This window comes from Macaca nemestrina, chromosome 7 (assembly GCF_043159975.1).
Source record: "Macaca nemestrina isolate mMacNem1 chromosome 7, mMacNem.hap1, whole genome shotgun sequence".
In the NCBI taxonomy this organism is placed as follows: domain Eukaryota; kingdom Metazoa; phylum Chordata; class Mammalia; order Primates; family Cercopithecidae; genus Macaca; species Macaca nemestrina.
In genome coordinates, this window is record NC_092131.1 from 16,249,966 (window position 1) to 16,272,010 (window position 22,045).

At 38.9% G+C, this 22,045-nt stretch overlaps 1 protein-coding gene across 8 annotated transcripts in view; it reads left to right on the forward strand.

Moving 5' to 3' along the window:
* The window catches only part of LOC105467667 (cation channel sperm associated auxiliary subunit beta), a 191,387-nt gene that overhangs the window by 163,550 nt on the left and 5,792 nt on the right, over positions 1-22,045 (forward strand). For 6 of the 8 annotated variants that reach the window (XM_071099705.1, XM_071099702.1, XM_071099704.1 and 3 more), the window contains 6 exons: positions 726-923; positions 2,993-3,103; positions 16,706-16,816; positions 18,743-18,878; positions 20,624-20,724; positions 21,422-21,496. In XM_071099705.1, the coding sequence (XP_070955806.1) occupies positions 726-923; positions 2,993-3,103; positions 16,706-16,816; positions 18,743-18,878; positions 20,624-20,724; positions 21,422-21,496 (732 nt within the window). Of the gene's footprint in view, positions 1-725; positions 924-2,992; positions 3,104-4,627; positions 4,723-16,705; positions 16,817-18,742; positions 18,879-20,623; positions 20,725-21,421; positions 21,497-22,045 lie in introns of those variants that run through there. The other 2 variants (XR_011625621.1, XM_071099708.1) reach the window with 2 other exon arrangements.

Genomic DNA, 22,045 nt, shown 5'->3' on the forward strand with positions numbered 1-22,045 from the left:
TGGCTTGGTGACTCAAACAATGGAAATTTATTTTCTTACAGTTCTAGTGGTTACAAGTTCAAAATCAAGATATCAGCAGGGTTGGTTTCCTCTGCAGCCCCTCTACTTGGCTTGTGTGTGGCCATCTTCTTGTGTCCTCATATGGTTGCCCCTCAGTTTCTGTGTTGTCTATATCCTAATCTCCTCTCCTTTTTTTTTCTTTTTCTTTTTTTTTTTTTTTTTTTTGAGACGGAATCTCGCTCTGTCCCCCAGGCTGGAGTGCAGTGGCGCGATCTTGGCTCACTGCAAGCTCCGTCTCCTGGGTTCAGGCTATTCTCCTGCCTCAGCCTCCCGAGTAGCTGGGACTACAGGCGCCCACCACCGCGCCTGGATAATTTTTTGTATTTTTTAGTAGAGACAGGGTTTCACCGGGTTAGCCAGGATGGTCTCGATCTCCTGACCTCGTGATCCGCCCATCTCGGCCTCCCAACGTGCTGGGATTACAGGCTTGAGCCACCGCGCCTGGCCAATCTCCTCTTCTTATAAGATGACACCAGTGACATTGGATTGGGGCCCACCCAAATGACCTCATTTTACCTTAATTACCTCCTTAAAGGCCCTATCTCCAAATACAGCCACATTCTGAGATCCTGGAGGTTGGGGTTTCAACGTGTGGTTTTTGGTTGGACACAGTTCGGTCCGTAACAGTTACTTTAAATAACCTTCATTTATTTGGTTATTTCCAGGGTTCAACTTCAGTGGCATTTATTATGTGGTCAGCCTCTGCTGAGTGCTTTGTTACGACCATGGTGCCAACACTGAAAAGCAGCTGTAGTTATCTCAGATCTATGCATCACATTCCTAGCAAATTTATCCCGTCTGAAGACTGGATTAGTGGAGTTCATAAAGACAGTCAAGGTTTTAACCTCATCAAAACTTTGCCGGTAAAAAAAATCTAAGTATATTGGTTTAAGAAGCAATGCTGTGTGACTTTTGTGTGATTGCCTACCCATTCAGTTTCAGCATTTCTTTTGTGAGTGGCTCAAAACACTTCACAGTTATTTTTTAATCCTCATGTCATTTTGAGGATGTGATGATGATTTCCAAACTGTAAAAGCTTTCTGAAACAATTATTTTTCCTGGTAACTTAGTGTCATTATTATTATCATTTTACACTTTATATGTTGGTGTGACCTTTGGCTTTTGTGATATATTCAACTATTTTCCCTTACATTGACTTGTCCTAAGCTGATACAATCAGCCTTTGAACAATAGGTTTGAACTGCATAGGTCCACTTACATGCGGATTTTTTTCAAGAAATATATTGGACTTTTTTTGGAATTTTGTGACAATTGAAAAAATTCACAGACAAACCTCATAGCTTAAAAATGTAGAAAAAATTGGCCAGGCACGGTGGCTCACGCCTGTAATTCCAGCACTTTGGGAGGCCAAGGCGGGCAGATCACTTGAGGTCAGGAGATCGAGACCAGCCTGACCAACATGGAGAAACCCCATCTCTACAAAAACTACAAAAATTAGCCCAGCATGGCGGCATGCGCCTGTAATCCCAGCTACTCGGGAGGTTGAGCCCTGGAGACAGGGGTTGCAGTGAGCGGAGATGGTGCCACTGCACTCCAGCCTGGGCAACAGAGCACAGAGCATGACTCTGTCTCAAAAATAAATACATACATTTTAAAAAGAAACATCTAAAAAATGAATAAAAAGTTGGATATGTCATGAATGCATAAATTATATATAGATACTAGTCTATTTTATCACTTACTATCATATACTATGCACAAAAAGTTAAAATTTATCAAAACTTACACACACAAACACAGATCCTACATGGAGCCGGAGAAATGTAAGCAAACGTAAAGATACAGTATGAAATCATAACTGCATACAATCAGCTGTAGTACACACTGTACTACTGTAATAATTTTGTGGCCACTTCCTGGTGCTACTTGGGTGAACTCAAATGTTGCCAGTATTCCTTTAAAATGCCCTGAGAGGCTATTCATCTGCACGTGAGCAGTTCACCTAGCCAGTAAATTGCAAATCACAATAAAAAGTGACCTCTCGTGTCTCTAATGTACTTTTCATCGGGTAACACCGTAAACCTTAAATAACACCATGGGTCCCATATGAAGTGCCACCAGTGATGCTGAAGGTACTCCCAAGAGGCAGAGAAAAGTCATGACATAAAAAAAAAGAAAAAAAAAGCTGAATTTCTTGAAGTACACTGTAGATTGAGGTTCTTCAGCTGCAGTTTCCCTGGATTTCAGACAGACAATTCACCTTATAAACAGATGATGTAAAGTTATACTATCCGTAAATACAGAATAGTACTATAAATGCATTTTCATTTTTTTCTCTAGCTCACTTTATTGTAAGAATACAGTATATAATACATATTACATACAAAATATATATTAATTGACTTTATATTACCAGTAAGGCTTCAGGTCAACAGTAGGCTATTAATGGTTAAGTTTTGGGGTAGTCAAAAGTTATATGTGAATTTTTGACCATGCAGGAGGTCTGTACCCCTAACCCCTGTGTTGTTCAACTATATATCTACCCATTTCATTGTAATAATTTTAACTTTTGCCTTATCAGAATTTATGACTCTTTTTAAACATAAAATGTTGCTCTTTGTCAACTAACTTATTACTTATAATTTTCTTTGTGACAAAAAGCAAATAACCAAACTTGAAGAATTATTTACTAACTATGATACATCACTGAGACTCTTTGATAAAGTGTTTAAACTTTATTGCATTGACTTTATGGCAGCTTTTTCACTTATTTACAAGTTATATTACCATGGGTTAAAATTGTTGAAATTCCAGAAAATGAGGGGTAGAAAAGTTGGGGGAGAAATTTACTTTAATACCTGTAGCTAAAAATGGAATTTTTGCATTGATTTGTTTTCTAGAAAATCAAGATCTATAAATTAAAGACTTCATAATAATGAATTATATATTTTCTTTGTTTAATCACTTGCAGATAAACTATAGGCCTCCATCTAATATGGGAATTGCTATTCCACTCACAGATAATTTTTATCATGCAGATCCTAGCAAACCCATACCAAGAAACCTGTTTCACTTGTCAAAGGTAAATAACATTTTTACAAATAAACTAGCATTTATTTGAATTCAGGAAATCATTCAGTAAAATTATATATATAGCTGTGAGTGTTAAATGAGAAGGTGCAGCTGTTATTATCATGATTACTACTCTGTTCCTCCTCCTTCTACTTTAGCCCCTCCTCTTACAGCTATTTCTGAATACAGTTTTGGAGTCAAGGAGTCTAAATGGACTCTTTCCCCCTTGACTCTCCCTGACTCCCCTTTGGATTTCATTGATGGGGTTAGAGCATCTTTTCTCAAATGAAAGGAGCCCCCAGCTCTTCAGCTCTGTGAACGGAATGATGTCCAGGAGGGAAGAAAACTGCCTGCTCCAATGCAGGCACATTTAAACTCCTGCTAAGATTCTGCCTAGAAAATAACCAACTCCCAGCAGCACCCTGCCTCTCTAAAGATGGAATGGGGGAGGGAGGGAGGGAGACAAGGGAGGAGCCTTTAGGTTCAGAGGAAAAGTGCAGCGTGGGGCAGCTTCTCAAGGAGACCACATGGATGCCTGTGGAATCTCTCCAGAAAAATGCACCCACCTGCCCATACACATGCACAGACAGTCATATTCATTCATACACATGTGCACGTACGTGAATACATAAAATTGGTGTTTCTTTAGCTCAAAACTCTCCACTGTCTTCCCATCTCATTCAGAGTGAAAACTAAATTCTTGCAATGGTTTATAAAGTCCTCCTTGGACTTTGGCCTTGGCGTTACATCTGACCTGATTTTCCCAGCTTGATCTGCTCTAGCCATGCTGGCCTCATTGCTATTTCTCCAATATGCTGCGCATATTTCCACCCCATGGCCTTCACAGTTGCAGAAAATCCCTCTGTGTGGAATGCTCTTCTGCCTGATACCACATGGCTGACTCTTCAGGTGCTTTTCCTGAAGTCACCATCATAGTAAGCCTTTCTCTGACCACTCTATTTAGAATCATAACCCCCATCTCCACTGTCTCCCCTCCTTCCCTGCCTTATTTTTCTCCATATCACTTACTACGGTTTTACATAGTTTACTCACTTATTTTACTTCTCGTCTTTCTGACCCCTTGAGAAGGTAAGCTGATAAGGCAGAGGTTTTTATCTATTTCTTCTCTACTATATCCCCAGTGCCCAGAACAGTGACAGACTGGGAGAATGCTTTAAAATTGTGAAATATACTAATGCACATTCACCACCATGCACACACACGCAGTTAGGAAGTGAACAGACTTCTAGTGAAATCTTGGGTTTCAGGTTAAGAAGCTCTGCTCCAGGCAGTGATTAACTATGATACTGAGTTCTTCTCCACGTCCAGTTTCTCCCAAAGACAAACCTTGATGTGTCACTAGAACCACCTCCTCTACTGAAATATGACTGTACTATATTTACATGGAAATCCTTCATTTCCCAGGTTTTTTCCCCAGGATTTTCTTGTGAGTTAAATAGGGAATGTATGTACACCTAATGATTACTACCCCCTCTTTTATGCATCCAACAAGTGTTAATTTCAGCATTTCCAGTGTTATCAGGCACTATCCAGACATTTTCTGAAGATACAGCAATGCACAAGATAAGCATGGTAGCTTCATGGACTCTACTAGGTGAGAATTTGTATATCTTAAGCAAAAAGACATGCAAATTAAATAGCGTCATCGAGTGCAGGGCTTCTGAACAGTACAGCCCTGCATATCCTGAACCAGAATTATTCAAAAATATTTTTTGTTTTGTTTAGTTTTGAGATGGAATCTAGCTCTGTCGCCCAGGCTGGAGTGCAGTGGCACGATCTCAGCTCACTGCAACCTCCGCCTCCTGGGTTCAAGTGATTCTCCTGCCTCAGCCTCCTGAGTAGCTGGGATTACAGGCGTGTGCCACCAAGCACAGCCAATGTTTGCATTTTAGTAGAGACGGGGTTTTGCCATGTTGACCAGGCTGGTCTCAAACTCCTGACCTCATGTGATCCATTTGCCTCGGTTTCTCAAAGTGCTGGGATTACAGACATGAGCCACTGCACCCACCCCAAAAATATTTCTACAATGCAACTTTCTGAATCTCATAGCTACTGCATCAGAAACTATGAGGTACCGTCCTGAAATCTGCATTTTGTTTGTTTGTTTGTGATGGAGTCTTGCTCTGTCTCCCAGGCTGGAGTGCAGTGGCGCAATCTTGGCTCACTGCAACCTCCGCATCCCGGATTCAAGCAATTCTCCTGCCTCAGCCTCCCAAGCAGCTGGGATTACAGGCACCCACCACCACACCCAGCTAATTTTTGTATTTTTAGTAGAGACTAATGTGTGTGTGAACTCTACGAAGGGAAGTGTAGTGGCCTTTTGTGTACTCAAGCTGCACAATTGATTGATATAAAAATGCAAAAGGAACTCAGGTCATTTTGAAATTAAGATTAATTTTTTTGTTTAACTTTAAAGCTAGTTCCCCTAACTTTATATATTTTGGGGGGAAAAAAATACCTAAAAACCTCAGCCTATAAAGACTCTCACAAATGCCAAAGATTTTCAAGGAAATTCATATTGTATATTTCAAAAATGATTTATCAATGTGATCTACCAAAAAAATTTATTTTTCCCCTTTAGGAAGATATTATTATCCTCTAATGTGAGAATCAGATCCCTAGATTCTATTTCTACCTGTACTATTAAACTTAACCTTGAACCTGAGCTTGGTTGTTTCTGTGCCTTAGTGTCTCTACTCATAAACAATTTCCTACAAAAATTGTGTAAACACCAACCAAAATTTACCATATGTATTCATTCTCTTGCCATAAAGATCACTTCTTCATTTACATTTGGCTCTCACCCTCTAAAAATTTGTGGTTTGGAGAGTAACTGAAAACACGATTTTAAGAAACATGTTTTCCTCACAAAATATATTGTAATGTGATTTTCCTATCTTGTATTCCTGCAGAAAATTAGAGAAAATGTGTATTGTCTTGTGCCATTTTGCAACATGACTTTCTCAGGAAAAAGATCACTTTCAAAGGCAATACTTTCTTAAATAATTCAAGATGGTGTGAGGACCTATCTTATTAGTTTAGTGCTTGTTAATCATTTGTGAATTACTTCTTGTTTAAAGGAAGTATCAAAAAATTTTAAGATTCTAAATGGAATACATGAATCAAGTAAGCCTTAGAATAGAAGCCTCACATAAAGTTGTCATTTGCAGTTGATAATTAACATAGGTGTTTTATTCTCTCAACTCCTTAGTACCAGAGCCAAATACCATTTAGTTCTCAGAAATCTTATCAATATTGTTCTGTTTACCTACTTATTATAAATCTGCTAATAACCACTTGAATCAGGCAAATACACCAAAGGCAAAGTTTATATCTTTTTTTAGCTGTGAATTTTTCATGACCGTTTTAGTCTTGCAGATAGCAGGGCAGCCCCTTGGGGCAAGGATTTACTCTGGGAGGCATCAGTCATCCCCTTTGAGAGCCTTCTTTCCCCACTTTGGAAGATCTTTTTACAATGTTAAAGTATACTAGTTGTGAGAACAGGCAGGATTTGCAGGTTGCTTTACCAGCATGAATCTCATTTTTCTGGCTTAAAATCTGAGACTGTGAAATTATTCCATAGGAAAGTGAATGTTATTTTGCAGAATTAGCGTCTTACATAAAAGTGTTTGTTGAAGTGTCTTTAAAATTGCTATCCTGAGCAAAACTGTTTGGTTGCTAAAAATGCTTATTTTTCTGTATTTGTTTACACATTAAATTCTTACAAAACAAAAACAAACAAACAAACAAAAATTTTCTTTATAAATTACCCAGTCTCAGGTATTTCTTTATAGCAGTATGAGAATGGACTAATACAGAAGATATATAAACAGCCAACAAGCCCATGAAAGGATACTCAACATCTTAGTCATTAGAAATATACAAATCAAAATCACTTGAGCTATCCCTTCACAGTCATTAGAATAGCTATAATAATTGCTTTTTTAATGAAAATAATTGTTGGCGAGAATGTGGAGAATCTGAAACTCTCATGTATTTATGGCAGGAATGCAAAATGGTGCAGCTGTTATGGATATCAGTTTGGTGCTTCTTCAAAAAGTCAAAACAGAATTACTGTATGACCCAGCCATTTTACTCCTAGATATATCCAAAAGAATTGAAAACATATGTTCAAACAAAAACTTCATAGCAGCATTATTCATAATAGCCAGAAAGTGGAAACAATCAGATGCACATTAACTGATGAATGGATAAACAAAATGTGCTATATCCATTCACTGGTGTCAAAGGAAAATATCTTGGGCCCCCAGAATCACTAAGGAAAACTCAAGTTGGGAACTGCTTAGGGCAAACCTGCCTCCTTTTCTATTCAAAGTCACTCCTCTGCTCACTGAGATAGATTCATATCTGATTTGCCTCCTTTGGAAAGGCTAATCAGAAACTCAAAAGAATGTAACCATTTGTGTATCACCATTCTGTGACCTGGAAGCTCCCTCCCCACTTGAGTTTTGTGCCTTTGCTTTAAGTTGTCCTCCCCTTCCAGACTGAACCAATGTACTTCTTACATATATTGATTGACGTCTCATGTCTCCCTAACCGTATAAAACCAAGCTTCACCCTGACCACCTTGGGCACATGTCGTCAGGACTTTCTGAGGCTGTGTCACGGGCACATCCTCAACTTTGGCAAAATAAACTTTCTAAATTAACTGAGACCTTTCTTAGATTTTCTAGGTTCACATTTTGGTAACCACGAAGGGATTCTGAGTGGAGATGCCCCTGACCTTTGACAAATCTCCTATCGGTGCTTGGTACCAGCTTGAGCTAAGTTTATGACTCAAACCAATAGGACAATTTGCTGAGGTCTGAGAGCACGCCCTCTAGTGAATCCCTGATATCCCAAAACTTGGTCAAGATCTAAAGTTTATTTTGCTGTACAACTCCTCTTTTTTTGGAGTTTTACTTGCTTCCTACGGAAGGCAAGTTTTTCCTGCTTCGATGACAATGGAAGGCAGGTAACTCCTTTATGGAGTTTGAGCTTACTTTCAACAGGGAAGATGAGGTTTTTTTCCCCCTGCTTCTAGGATGGTAGAGAGTAGTCTACAGCCTGAGACCCGTCAGTAGGTCAGAAACTGGTTTAGGATTCTGTCTTGCAGTTTCCTTTTAAATGACTAAAGTTAGCATTTAACAACAGCTGGTGTTCATTTCTGCTTACATTTAGAGTGCTCTGATACTTAGACAGAAATCGTATAATTTCTGTATAAATCATGTAATTTCAGCTTTATACAGAAATCATATAATTTGTGTGATAATTGTTAGTTTAGCAGCATTTTGTCCTAGCTGAAATATAGTAATAAGATTTTCAACAAAATTTTTTAAAGGAGCTCAATGGTTAAAAGTTAGCTTAATTAAAGGGCTAACATCCAAGATGTGTGCGTTTATGTGTATATGAGTGCATGTTTGTATTTGAAAGGCCTTCGTGTTTTGGGGTTTTTTGTTTGTTTTTCTCTCCTAAGACCTTCTCCTTTTTTTGAGCAAAAGTTTTTCTTTTTCTTCTCAGTCGACTGAATTCCATTTTCACCTGAAATTTTTTTTTTTTTTTTTACTAAAATAGTTTGCAACAGAGGCTACTCTTGGGTGTTTTTTGTTTGTTTGTTTGTTTTTTGAGACAGAGTCTCCCTCTGTCACTCAGGCTGGAGTGCAGTGGCACGATCTCTGCTCACTGCAACCTCCGCCTCCCAGGTTCACGCCATTCTCCTGCCTCAGCCTCCCGAGTAGCTGGGACTACAGGTGCCCGCAACCACGCCCGGCTAATTTTTTGTATTTTTTTAGTAGAGACAGGGTTTCACCATGTTAACCAGGATGGTCTTGATCTTCTGACCTCATGATCCGCCCACCTCAGCCTCCCAAAGTGCTGGGATTACAGGCGTGAGCCACCACGCCCAGCCTACTTTTGGGTTTTTAAGAAAGAGTAAGTTTAATTTGGCTCAAAGAAAAATAAAAGTGTCTCCCTCTAGCACCACCAGATGTTTTCTCTCTGTACTTTATGATGTAAATTTTGCTACTTGGTTTTCACCTGAGTTGTTTCCTTTAATGTGCAAACTTAAGGCTATTTAGCTGACAACTGCCTAGGGTTGTGAAACATGTTAACAAGAATCTGAAAGTCTAAGATAGGAAAAAAAGGTAAGGGGGATTTTGTAAATTTATAAAACGTACTTGCATCGGCATGCCTAATACATTTTTATATGTATTGTATTTAGGTGTTGTGTACAGAATGTTTCACTACTAAAATATATAAAAGCTCTAATTAATTGGCTTACAAAAATAAAAGCACTTAAATAAGACACTGAAAAAGCAAAGACTAGTCAAATGCTTTTTCAAGTTTATATAACTTAAGTAAAATCTATAATAAATAGCTAGCTTTAAAATTATTGGTAAAGTAATATTAGAAATGTCTTAAGAATTGCCCAGCATACATTTTTGTTTGCATTTATTAATCAAGCAATTTCATACTTATCCCTGCCAAATACTAAAAGATGTCAAAATTTGGCATAGGGGTTACAAAACTATAAACCTAGCCCAAAATAGAATGACCTTTGCTTGTATAATTTTAAATAAATAAAACATTGATATGGGTTTAATGAAAATAGGTGCATCTTGAATTTAGTAAGATTACCATAACTTCTAATCCTGTGGCTTTAGGCAGTCTGATCCACAGACAATAAGGAGGTTTGTTTTGGGAAAGGACTGTTATCATCTTTGTTTCAAAGCTAAACTATAAACTAAGTTCATTCCAAAGTTAGTTCATCCTATGCCCAGGAATGAACAAGTACAGCTTGCAGGTTAAGAGCAGTGTGGAATCAGTTAGGTCAAATCTTTTTTTTTTTTTTTTTTTTTTTGAGACAGTCTTGCTCTGTTACCCAGGCTGGAGTGCCAGTGGCACAATCTTGGCTCACTGCAAGCTCTACCTCCCAGGTTCATGCCATTCTCCTGCCTCAGCCTCCCAAGTAGCTGGGACTACAGGTGCCCGCCACCACACCTGGCTAATTTTTTGTATTTTTAGTAGAGACGGGGCTTCACCATGTTAGCCACAATGGTCTCGATTTCCTGACCTTGTGACCTTGTGATCTGCCCACCTCGGCCTCCCAAGGTACTGGGATTACAGGCGTGAGCCACCACACCCAGCCAGTCAAATCTTTTCTCACTGTCTCAGTTATAATTTTGCAATGGCAGTTTCATAACTTTAAATCATGACTGTCACAGTTTTCATAAATAATCTAGGTAAATAATTAAAACAATTAGGTAAATGTAATGGGATAAATACTTATAGACAAACTGATCACAATTTAGAATATAAAGTTAAACTAAATAATAGCTATTTCATTATTTGGGTATTTTCCAATAAATATATATTGTAAGAAAACATTCTTACTAAAGAAAAAGAGTGTCCTTTTAAAAAAAGTGAACAAGTTTTGTCTAATTCAAAGCTTAGTTAAAGCTTATATACAAAACAATGTGAAAGGAGCCAGGAATAAAAAAAGATGTAAAGAAAGTTATAAAAATAAAGAGGTTTTTTTTTAGGTAAAAAAGCTTAAAGAGAAATAATTTTATATAAGAAAGAATCTTGTGTGGTAAATTTAGTCCTAAAATAAAATAACTGGTTGTTTAAAAAGGAGGGAGTTTCAGAACAAATCAGAAAGTACAACCATGTCATGAATAGTCAGTATAAGTCACAACAAGAGGATTTATACATTAAAAAAAAAAAAACTTTTATAGAATCAAGTTGTCATATTATTATTTTTGGTTTGCTTAGGAAAAAGAACTGAGACAAATTTTTGCCCCTCAGTTTCTGTGTTGTCTATATCCTAATCTCCTCTCCTTTTTTTTTTTTTTTTTTTGAGACAGAGTCTTGCTCTGTCGCCAAGGCTGGAGTGCAGTGGCCGGATCTCGGCTCACTGCAAGCTCTGCCTCCCAGGTTCCCGCCATTCTCCTGCCTCAGCCTCCCGAGTAGCTGGGACTACAGGCGCCTGCCACCTCGCCCGGCTAGTTTTTTGTATTTTTTAGTAGAGACGGGGTTTCACCGTGTTAGCCAGGATGGTCTTGATCTCCTGACCTCGTGATCCGCCTGTCTCGGCCTCCCAAAGTGCTGGGATTACAGGCTTGAGCCACCGTGCCCGGCCAACAAATTTTTAAATTAATGTTATTACATCCATGTGTCTTCCTGTATGTGCTTTTAAAGTCCTTGTAACATTGAGTTACAGGGCTTTAACTCCTGAGTCTAAAAAGGACACCAAGTCCTGCTAAATCTTAAACACTGACAGCAATTCAAGCCTTATCTTCAGGCCCCATAGAAGATACAAATTAAAACAAACTGCATTCCTGAGACACAGGGCAGGATATTAAAGCCATTCAACTCCTCAAGGCCCAGGGACTATCGCAGAAGAGGTGGGCACATAAGATTGTAAGGGCCAATTGTGAAAGATAAAATAAGTTCAGTTTCTCTATAAATTAATTATTAATGTCAAAGGCACACTGCTGCAAAACCAGTAAATGGACACCTATGTCAGATTAACAAGGTTTTCTTGAAGCATTAAAGAACTTCTTAATAACGGTTATAAAAGGCTTATGGAAGTTATATTTTATAATCAAGATTAAATTTTATAGATTGTTTATAAAATTTTGAAAAACAAATGTAATTGGCTTCATGCTGTTTTTATTAGGGTTTCTTGTTTAAAAAATTAAGTCTCAACTCAAATAATGAAGGTTTTCACTTTTTTTGGAATGCTGGAATTATCACTTTGGTTAAATAAATGACTTTACAACGACCTGTAATCCTATTTTGTAATATCAAGTATTTTAAACCTTTTATATTTGACAAACTTTTCAAAAGCAAATTATAAATTATATCTTTTTGGCTGGGTACAGTGGCTCATGCCTGTGATCCCAGCACTTCGGGAGGCTGAGGCGGGCAGATCACGAGGTCAGGAGATCAAGACCATCCTGGCTAACACAGTGAAACCCTGTCTCTACTAAAAATACAAGAAAAAATTAGCTGGGCGTGATGGCAGGCGCCTGTAGTCCCAGCTACTTGGGAGGCCAAGGCAGGAGAATGGCATGAACCTGGGAGGCGGAGCTTGCAGTGAGCTGAGATGGCGCCATAGCACCCCAGCCTTGGCGACAGAGAGAGACTCCATCTCAAAAAAATAAAAAAAAATTATGTCTTTATCTAACCTAATTAGTCCTTTAAGACATTAGTTTCCTTAAGTCCAAAAATGACATAACTTGGCTTATTTTGGTATAAAAATTATACAGGAAGCATTGTCAAATATGAAATGGTGTTTGGTTTTCTTTGGGCTGTATTTGTATACATATCTAGTTGTGTTCCAAATTTATAGGAAATTCCTGTAATTCTGATATACCTTAGTGTACATTATAGTAATATTCATAATTGTTATGTTAAAATTATTGTGTGCCACAGAGGTAATAAATTTCCTTGTCAATTGTGTCTTTTAACTATGGCTGCCTTAAAACTTTTTTTCATCCATAGACAATTGTCTTGTTTTGCCTTCTTTTAAACGCTCTTTAAAAGGTGGATTTATATGCCAGGTGTGGTGGCTCATGCCTGTAATCCCAGCACTTTGGGAGGCCGAGGCGGGCAGATCACAAGGTCAGGAGATTGAGACCATCCTGGCTAAAATGGTGAAATGCTGTCTCTACTAAAAATACAAAAAATTAGCTGGGCGTGGTGGCAGGTGCCTGTAGTCCCAGCCACTCGGGAGGCTGAAGCAGAAGAATGGTGTGAACCCGGGAGATGGAGGTTGCAGTGAGCTGAGATCATGCCACTGTACTCCAGCCTGGGTGACAGAGTAAGACTCCATCTCAAAAAAAAAAAAAAAAAAAAAAAAAACAGATGAATTTATACTTAGCTATAGTACTCTAACAGTTGCACTTAAATGCAACTGATGACTTTGGAAATTGTGACATTGGAATAAAGGAACTTTCAGAACTCTGATGGAGAGCTGAAATGTTCATGACTATCAAACAGAATAGGAGTTAACCGAATTAACGGAACCAATAGAAAACAGAAGTAATCTTTTTGACTTTTTGCTTAAAATGTTGCTGATACTTTTTTTGTTTTTCAGAGTTAAGAAAACATTTCTTTTAAGCTATTTACAGCTTTTAACAATTGAGTAAAGTATACTTTGTGAACAAAATTTGGAACCTAATTGTTTCCCTCTACCTGATTTCTCTAGAATTTGGAAACTATTTGTGAGTATTCTTAATCTATGGCAATATAGTTATTTGCATAAGTGCAGTAAGAATCAGTTTTCTTTTGCAATAGGACACAACTGGAGAAACTGGTTATTTTACCAAGGTTTTGACTGGAACGATGTGCTTTTCTTTAAGGAATCAAACTTGACTTATGGAGCCAATAAAGCCCTTGGGAAATTGGCCTCATAGTTTGTGTACACAGTCCCTGTACAGAGTTTCTGACCTGTCCTTAGTAAAGAATGTCACTTTCTGACAGGCACAGAGGCCCCAGGTTTATCTTGGATCCTCAAGAGGAGAGGAAATTCACCAAACTCATAAATATTTGACGGCACAAATCCATGGCTGGGCTCGGCTTTAAAAAAGTCTTATCTGGACCAGGTGTGGTGGCTCATGCCTGTAATCCCAGCACTTTGGGAGGCTGAGGCGAGTGGATCACGAGGTCAGGAGATCGAGACCATCCTGGCTAACACGGTGAAACCCTGTCTCTACTAAAAAATAAAAATAAAAATAAATAAATTAAACATAAATAAATAAATAAGTCTTATCTGATTCCTCCTATAGAACAAAGTTCCATCAAAGCCAAGTTAAAAGCCTATGTAAAAAATAATTATTCTTGCTGTACTATATATAAATAATTAGGCCAAGTGTGATAAAGCATACCAGTCATACCATGATTTGTCTTTAGTAAAACTGAGAAACTGGAGAGAGAAAAATTATGTTTCTAAACTATAGTAGATCTGTTGTTAGATCCTAGTCTTGCCTAATGTTTTTTTCAATTTTTATTATTTTCCATATTTTGGATCGAATTCGAATTTTTCTTGACTACAAGTCTTCAAAATAATGTTTTCAATTTTTTTCCTTCTTTTTTTCCCCATTTTTCTTAATTTGGAGTCACTGAAAACGAAGCTGTGCTTTCTTAAAACCCTGCAAACTGAAGCCAGACAACTTAAACTTCAGAAGAAAATAACTACAACCTATTTACATACATAAGCCACTTTCATACCTGCCTACTAATGTATGGACTTCAGAGTAATGTGGCCCATATTGATTTTTCCAGGACTGTTCTTTTTTTTTTACTGTTGTTTTTTTCTCCCTTCCTTCCCCCTATTTTCTCTTCACAAGACATGAGACTTCACCATCTGCTAAAAATGAGCTTTTGGGACCTCACCATTGTATTAGTTCATTTTCATGCTGCTAATAAACACATACCCAAGACTGGGCAATTTACAAAATAAAGAGGTTTAATTGGACTTACAGTTCCACATGGCTGGGGAGGCCTCAGACTCATGGCAGAGTTCAAAAGGCACTTCTTACATGGTAGCAGCAAGAGAAAATGAGGAGGAAGCAAAAGTGGAAACTCCTGATAAACCCATCAGATCTTGTAAGAGTTATTCACTATCATGAGAATAGCATGGGAAAGACCAGCCCCTGTGATTCAGTGACATCCCCCTGGGTCCCTCCCACAACACATAGGAATTCTGGGAGATGCAATTCAAGTTGAGATTTGGGTGGGAACACAGCCAACCATATCACTCTGCCCCTGACCCCTCCAAATCTCATGTCCTCACATTTCAAAACGAATCATCCCCCTAAAGACTTAAGTCCCCTAAAGTCTTAACTCATTTCAGCATTAACCCGAAAGTCCACGTTACAAAGTCTCATGTGAGACAAGGCAAGTCCCTTCCACATATGAGCCTGTAAAATCAAAACAAACTAGTTACTTCCTAGATACAATGGTGTTACACATATTGGGTAAATACAGCCATTCCAAATGGGAGAAATTTGCCAAAACCAAGGGGTTATAGGACCCATGCAAGTCCAAAATCCAGCAGAGCAGTCAAATTTTAAAGATCTAAAATGATCTCCTTTGACTCCAGGTCATGTTGATGCAAGAGGTTGGTTCCCATGGTCTTGGGCAGCTCCACCCCTGTGGCTTTGCAGGGTACAGCCTCCCTCCTGGCTGCTTTCATGGGCTGATGTTGAGTGTCTGCGGCTTTTCCAGGCACACGGTGCGCAAGGTGTCAGTGGATTTACCATTCTGGGGTCTGGAGGATGTTGGCCCTATTCTCACAGCTCCACTAGGCAGTACCCCAGTAGGGACTCTGTGTGGGGGCTCCCACCCCACATTTCCCTTCTGCACTGCCCTAGTAGAGGTTCTCCATGAGGGCCCCACACCTGCAGAAAACTTTTGCCTGGGCATCCAGGTGTTTCCATACATCTGAAATCTAGGCAGAGGTTTCCAAACCTCAATTCTTGACTTCTGTGCACCCACACAGCCTCAATACCATGTGAAAGCTGCCAAGGTTTGGGGCTTCCACCCTCTGAAGCCACAGCCTGAGCTGTACATTGGCCCCTTTCTGCCATAGCTGGAGCAGCTGGGACACAGGGCACCAAGCGCCTAGGCTACACACAGCATGGGGACCCTGTGCCTGGCCCACAAAACCACTTTTTCCTCCTGGGCCTCTGGGCCTGTGATGGAAGGGGCTGCCATGAAGGTCTCTGGAGACATTTTCCCCAAAGTCTTGAGGATTAACAGTAGGCTCCTTACTACTTGCAAATTTCTGCAACTGGCTTGAATTTCTCCCCAGAAAATGGGTTTTTCTTTTCTATCACATAGTCAGGATAGACTATCTACCAAAAAAATTTTGTTTCAATCAGCCAAGTGTGGTGGTGTGTGCCTGTAGTCCCAACTATAATACTAGGGAGGATGAGATGGGAGGATTGCTTGAGTCTAGGAGTTCAAGACTGCAGTGAGCTATGATTGAGCCCCTCCAGTAAAGCCTGGGCAACAGAGCAAGACACTATCTCTAAAAAAAAAAAATAATAATAATAATAATAATGATGATGATAATAAAATAAAGTAATGGCAAGAGAGATCAAGTATAAATGAAGGACAAATGGGCAGATAGAGTGGAGATTTAAAATATCAACGTATGCTATGAAGAAAGACAAGTATGAAATAGTAGGTTTGGAGAGTGTGCAGCCCCACGTCATCAAGGCCACTCATTTTAGGTCACCATCTGGATCCCTGCAATGGCAGGGGCCAAGAGTAGTTAGTTTGGTAGTCCTGGGATGCAGAATTCAGAACGACACAGCCTTTCTAGGTCCCATGCAACTGCACGAGGTAAACCGGCAAGTGGCTGAGTCATACTCAGGTTCAAATTACCACACGAGGGGGCAATTAAAATTCAGAAACACTGTACTTCTATTCTTACTTTATTATTAATGACTTGCTTTCCCCTTTTAACTTCTCAGGAATTTCACTTACTCAGGGAATAAATATTTATTAGATACTTAGCAGTTTGCAGAAATCCTGCAACACAGAAAAACAAGTCAACATCTGTTACTTCTATTTGCAGAAAACTGGTAAATTCAAACAGTGTGCTAATGTTTCCACTCGGGAGGAATGCAACTGCACACAGGATCAGAAGTTTTCACACGCTGTTGCTTTCTCAGATTGCAGGGAAAAAGTAAGATCATTTTTAATTACCTGAAGATAGGATACTTTCTTATCAACAAGATTTTGAAGTGTGCCTTTGGGTTAAACATGAAAACTAAGACATATAAATAATGTCTTACTATGATGCAGAGCTAAATGTGACACTGAGCTAGAAAGATCCAGATTTAAATGTACCCTGCAAGTTAATGAACCTCATTGGTAAAATAAAACAGTAATACCTGCACTACCTTGTCCATTCCACAGCATTCGTATAAAGACACACACTCGCCCACACCCACACACACCCCTATGTATACGAAAGCAACTTGTAGTCTGTAAAACACTATGCCAGGTTATAGTAAATATTGATTCATTTAAAACAACTTTGAGTATCTTGTATCAGGTTCTTGGAACATAGAAGGCAAAGTCATTGTAATCAAGCTCAGCCTGCTGACAGTCACAAATGAAAGACGGTATAATATGTTGGTTAAGAGAAGGCTTCTGTGTCAAATAATATTTTATTCTCTTAGTATCAAAGTTTGCATTAGAAGAGTAAAATACGCAGTTGGGGCCAGGTGCAGTGGCTCACACCTGTAATCCCAGCACTTTGGGAGGCCGAGGCAGGTGGATCACCTGAGGTCAGGAGTTCGAAACCAGTCTGACCAATATGGTGAAACCCAATCTCTACTAAAAATACAAAAATTAGCCGGGCATGGTGGCGTGCACCTGTAGTACCAGCTACTCAGGAGGCTAAGACAGGAGAATTGCTTGAACCTGGGAGGCAGAGGTTGCAGTAAGCAGAGATCGCACCACTGCACTCCAGCCTGGGTGACAGAGCAAGATTCCATTTCAAAACAAAAGAAAAAAACAAATATGCAGTTGGTATATCTTTCAAACAGATCAATTTCAAAGGCCTTGTAAGACTGTATATTGAGAAGCTGTTATTTCACAGACTACATATATGTAAAATTACATATAAGACATCTAGAGACTATATATGATACATATTTTATATATATATACACACACACAATATGTTGGCATAGAGTCAGCATTCTGTAAATTTTCATTATTTTATTTTTGTTTTTACTTTTTTTGAGACCGAGTCTCGCTCTGTCGCCCAGGCCAGAGTGCAATGGTGCGATCTCAGCTCACTACAACCTCCGCCTCCCAGGTTTAAGTGATTCTCCTGCCTCAGCCTCTCAAGTAGCTGGGACTACAGGCGCCCACCACTATGCCCAGCTAATTTTTGTATTTTTTAGTAGAGATGGGGTTTCACCATGTTGGCCAGACTGTTCTCAAACTCCTGGCCTCAAGTGATCTGCCTGCCTCAGCCTCCCAAAGTGTTGGGATTACAAGCGTGAGCCATTGTGTCTGGCCAGCATTCTGTAAATGATGAGGGCTGTTTTTATATACCCCCTTGCTGAACTAGAATAATGTTTTGTGAGCACTTACTATCTACTAAATGCTACTCTAAGCCTTCTCCGAGATTTGTCTCATTTAATTCGAGCCACAGAGAAGTCAGGCAATTTGCCAAAGATCACATTATTAACATGCTTTGGGGCTGGATTTAAGCTCTGATGCCAGAGCCAAGTTTACAGATTGTGCCTGAAAGACTGACTGGCTGGAAAAGTGGCAAAAGGAGGGTGAGCGATCTATGCATGGCTTTCTGGGATATGATTTAGCCAAAAAAAAGTTTGAATGACATCATAGTAAATTCCTGTGAAAAGGGCCTATAGAATGATGAGTTTTGTTACCACAATGTATAGACTGCCTTTGGAGTTCACACTGATTCTGCTCTAAGACATTTTCATGACTGAAAAGGCAGAAACCCCTCACAAGCACATTTCATTGAACAGCCAAACTATTGGCAATGTATCTTTTTGTTTTTTACCAGGAAATGAAGTGACTATTGACTTTTCCAAGTTTACATTCATTCTTGGAATTTGTATTTTAGGTTCCTCGCTTTAAGTTTCCAATTACACAATATCCAGTTTCTTTGGAAATTATCAACGAGGATGGACGTGTCCCATTGGAATCTCCTTATCTGGTTACTGTGACTGAAGTGAACATGAGGCAAAACTGGAAACTGAGTAGGGTTTGCTTTCATCTGTAATTATTTTATCTTATAAGTAATATTGTTACTGGTTTACAAAGATCAATGGTTTTCAAAGCTTGTTCACACAAAAGAGAGCCAGGAGTTCTTGCAAATGGATTTGGATCAGTTGGCATATTGCTGTTTACTTCTGTTTCCCACTGATTTCATCATCACTTCCAGAGGCCTGGATTCTATGGTAAAAGCATTTTTGAATAATTTATACTGCAAAAAAAAAGGAAAGTCATTTTGTGGATTAATAGCAACAGTGGAGCCGGGCGCAGTGGCTCACGCCTGTAATCCCAGCACTTTGGGAGGCCGAGGCAGGCGGATCACGAGGTCAGGAGATCGAGACCATCCTGGCTAACACGGTGAAACCCCGTCTCTACTAAAAATACAAAAAATTAGCCAGGTGTGGTGGCGGGTACCTGTAGTCCCAGCTACTCGGGAGGCTGAGGCAGGAGAATGGCGTGAACCCAGGAGGCAGAGCTTCCAGTGAGCTGAGAACGTGCCACTGCACTCCAGCCTGGGCGACAGAGCAAGACTCTGTCTCAAAAAAAAAAAAAAAAAAAAAAAAATAGCAACAGTGACTGATTAAATTTGTGCTGCATGCTGGTCTGGTGTCTCCTTTCCCTGCTGATTCAGTGTGACAGAGGGGGTTGTGAAAGGTGTGGCCAGATAATCTTTAGGATCTATCTTCTAATTCTTAAAGGTTTTATGGTAAAATAATTGAAAAGATGCAGATATATTTTAGATAAGATGTTTACCCCTATTCACTTTACCTCAAATATGTAACTTTTTGTTACACATTTTGTGTTCACGTTTGAATACTCTAACGAGATAGGTAGGTAGGTAGAAATAATTAACTAAACAAATTTTGGTCAGCCATTAATATGTTACTAAATATCTGGGCATTTGGTATTCAGTGAGTCTTACTCTGGCCAACATAATGCATTTTTGAAATGAAAAACCAGCAAAATAAAGTTACTAAATATTTTGCATTAACGGACATCCCCATTTTCTGTGGTGTGCTGGAAACTGTTCTTACCAGTTTTGGAGTCCTGATCATTAAATATTAAAACATTTTACAAGCTGGATGTTAAACCATTGGTAGCTTGAAATTAGCCAGGGTGAGAATATTTACACTATGGAAATTGGAAATTACAATCACAGCTGTTTCTTTTCCTTTAGATTCTGTGTACCTTTATACCTCTGCAACGTCTAACCCCTACACTACCTGTCTAGTTTTAGAAAGGATGACAAGAAAGGCAGGAAAATTGTCAAGTAATCCCATTGTAAAACTTTACTGCCACCTTATTATAAATCGTTTACCTACCAGTAAGGAGGTCCTGAGATGACCTTACTGCCAAAAACACGAAGCACATGCAGGTCAGGACTGATCCTGAGCATGGGGCTGGAAGGAAAAGGTCAGCGTGAAGGTGATCAGAAGTCTTGAACTTCTTGAGGATGCCCTCGAAGGCAATGTGAGATATTGGGCCTCACTCCCCTAAATACATCGCCTACAAAGTCAAGCAGAACTAAAAGTATGGGATAACTTGGTCATGTTATGGAGTGAAAGCTTTCATTGCACCTTAATGTGCCTAACAAATTTTATATTAGTAATTGCAAATGAAATAGTAATAGTAAATTAAAAGTAATGGCAAAAACAGCAATTACTTTTGCACCAACCTAATACAAAATGAGAAAATAAGTGTGCTTAAAATATGTTTTATGTATTTTTAGAACACACTGTGCCAGAAAAGATTAAAAAAATGAAAAAATTTGTAGAACCAATTGTTGGTGCTGCAGTGTATAATCCTTCAGGTCTCAACTTAAGCATAAAGGTAATGATGGCATTGTTGTTTTTACTGTGTTGAGTTTAGATAAAACATGTATGTCTAAACTAAGATTGGTTTTAATTAGAAAGTATAGGTAACCAGGAATGGTGGGAATAACACCTTTAAAGTATACACCTTTAAAGTATATGAAGAGGGTTTATTTTTTCTCCATTTCCCCTGGTGTTATTATTTCCAAAGTTTTGGGCAGATAGGCAAGACATATTATTTAGCAAAGTGGAGAAGAAAGAGTGTTTCCGAAGGTGAGAGGGAAGAAATGCGCTCAGTATTATTCACCTGGATATGCACGGGGAACGTGTCTTCTGGTTCCAGCTGCCCATAAAAATACATGAAGTTGGTATAATACAGATAATTGTGAAAACCAGTCAGAATTAGGGAACATACTGAAACCGCACATACGAGATTAGTCCAAAGTATTTATCAAGGCCAGATTTAGTTTTAATCTCCTCATTCTAAAAAAAAACAAAAAAAAAACCGTATCAACTATTGAATCCCTCCACTTCAATCCATCTTTTTATTTTTTTATTTTGATACATGATGTGTATGTCTGAGAGCCTTAGGAAGAGGATGGGAATCTTTTCATGCAGCATCTATAGGAACAGTGGCCCCAGGGTATATTTTTATTAATATTTAAAGGAATGTACATGTTGATGCTGCTAACAACTGGGTGTGCTTTTTTCCACAGGGCTCTGAACTTTTCCACTTTAGAGTGACCGTCATTTCAGGAGTCACTTTTTGTAACTTAATTGAAGAATTTCAGGTAAAATGAAGGGGTGATGGCTGGGGAAAAAACGTGACAAAACCAATTCAAGAGACATTGAAGAGAAAAAATTGGCAGAATTGTTGTGATGGACGAGGCTTAAAGACAGGGGATCCTGAAGGGTAGCAGTGACACTGTCAGTAGTGATGAAGCCAGGGTGCGTGATGGGTGCCAGGACTGACTGATGCTGGCAGAATTTTAATAATACATATAATAATACGTGGTTGTTTTTGTTTTTGTTCCTTCTCCACCTTCCTTGTTGAGCCCAGTTTTCTGACTTTTAATGCTCTTCCTCTCACCCCTACTCCAAAGAACATATTTCTGTAACTTTTAGTTTCTAGTCTGATTATCCTCCTTATGGCTGTCTGAACTGTAATCATTGTCTTAAATATTTCAAAGGCTTTCAAGATCCAAAGAAATTGGAAACTAGAATCAGTCTTTCCCAAATCATCCCATGAAAGCGACAACTCATTTTTGCTTATTCACATAATGACATCTGTTGCCTGTGAGGCATGGGAAGGAATAAGGATTTGATAAAAATCAATTAAT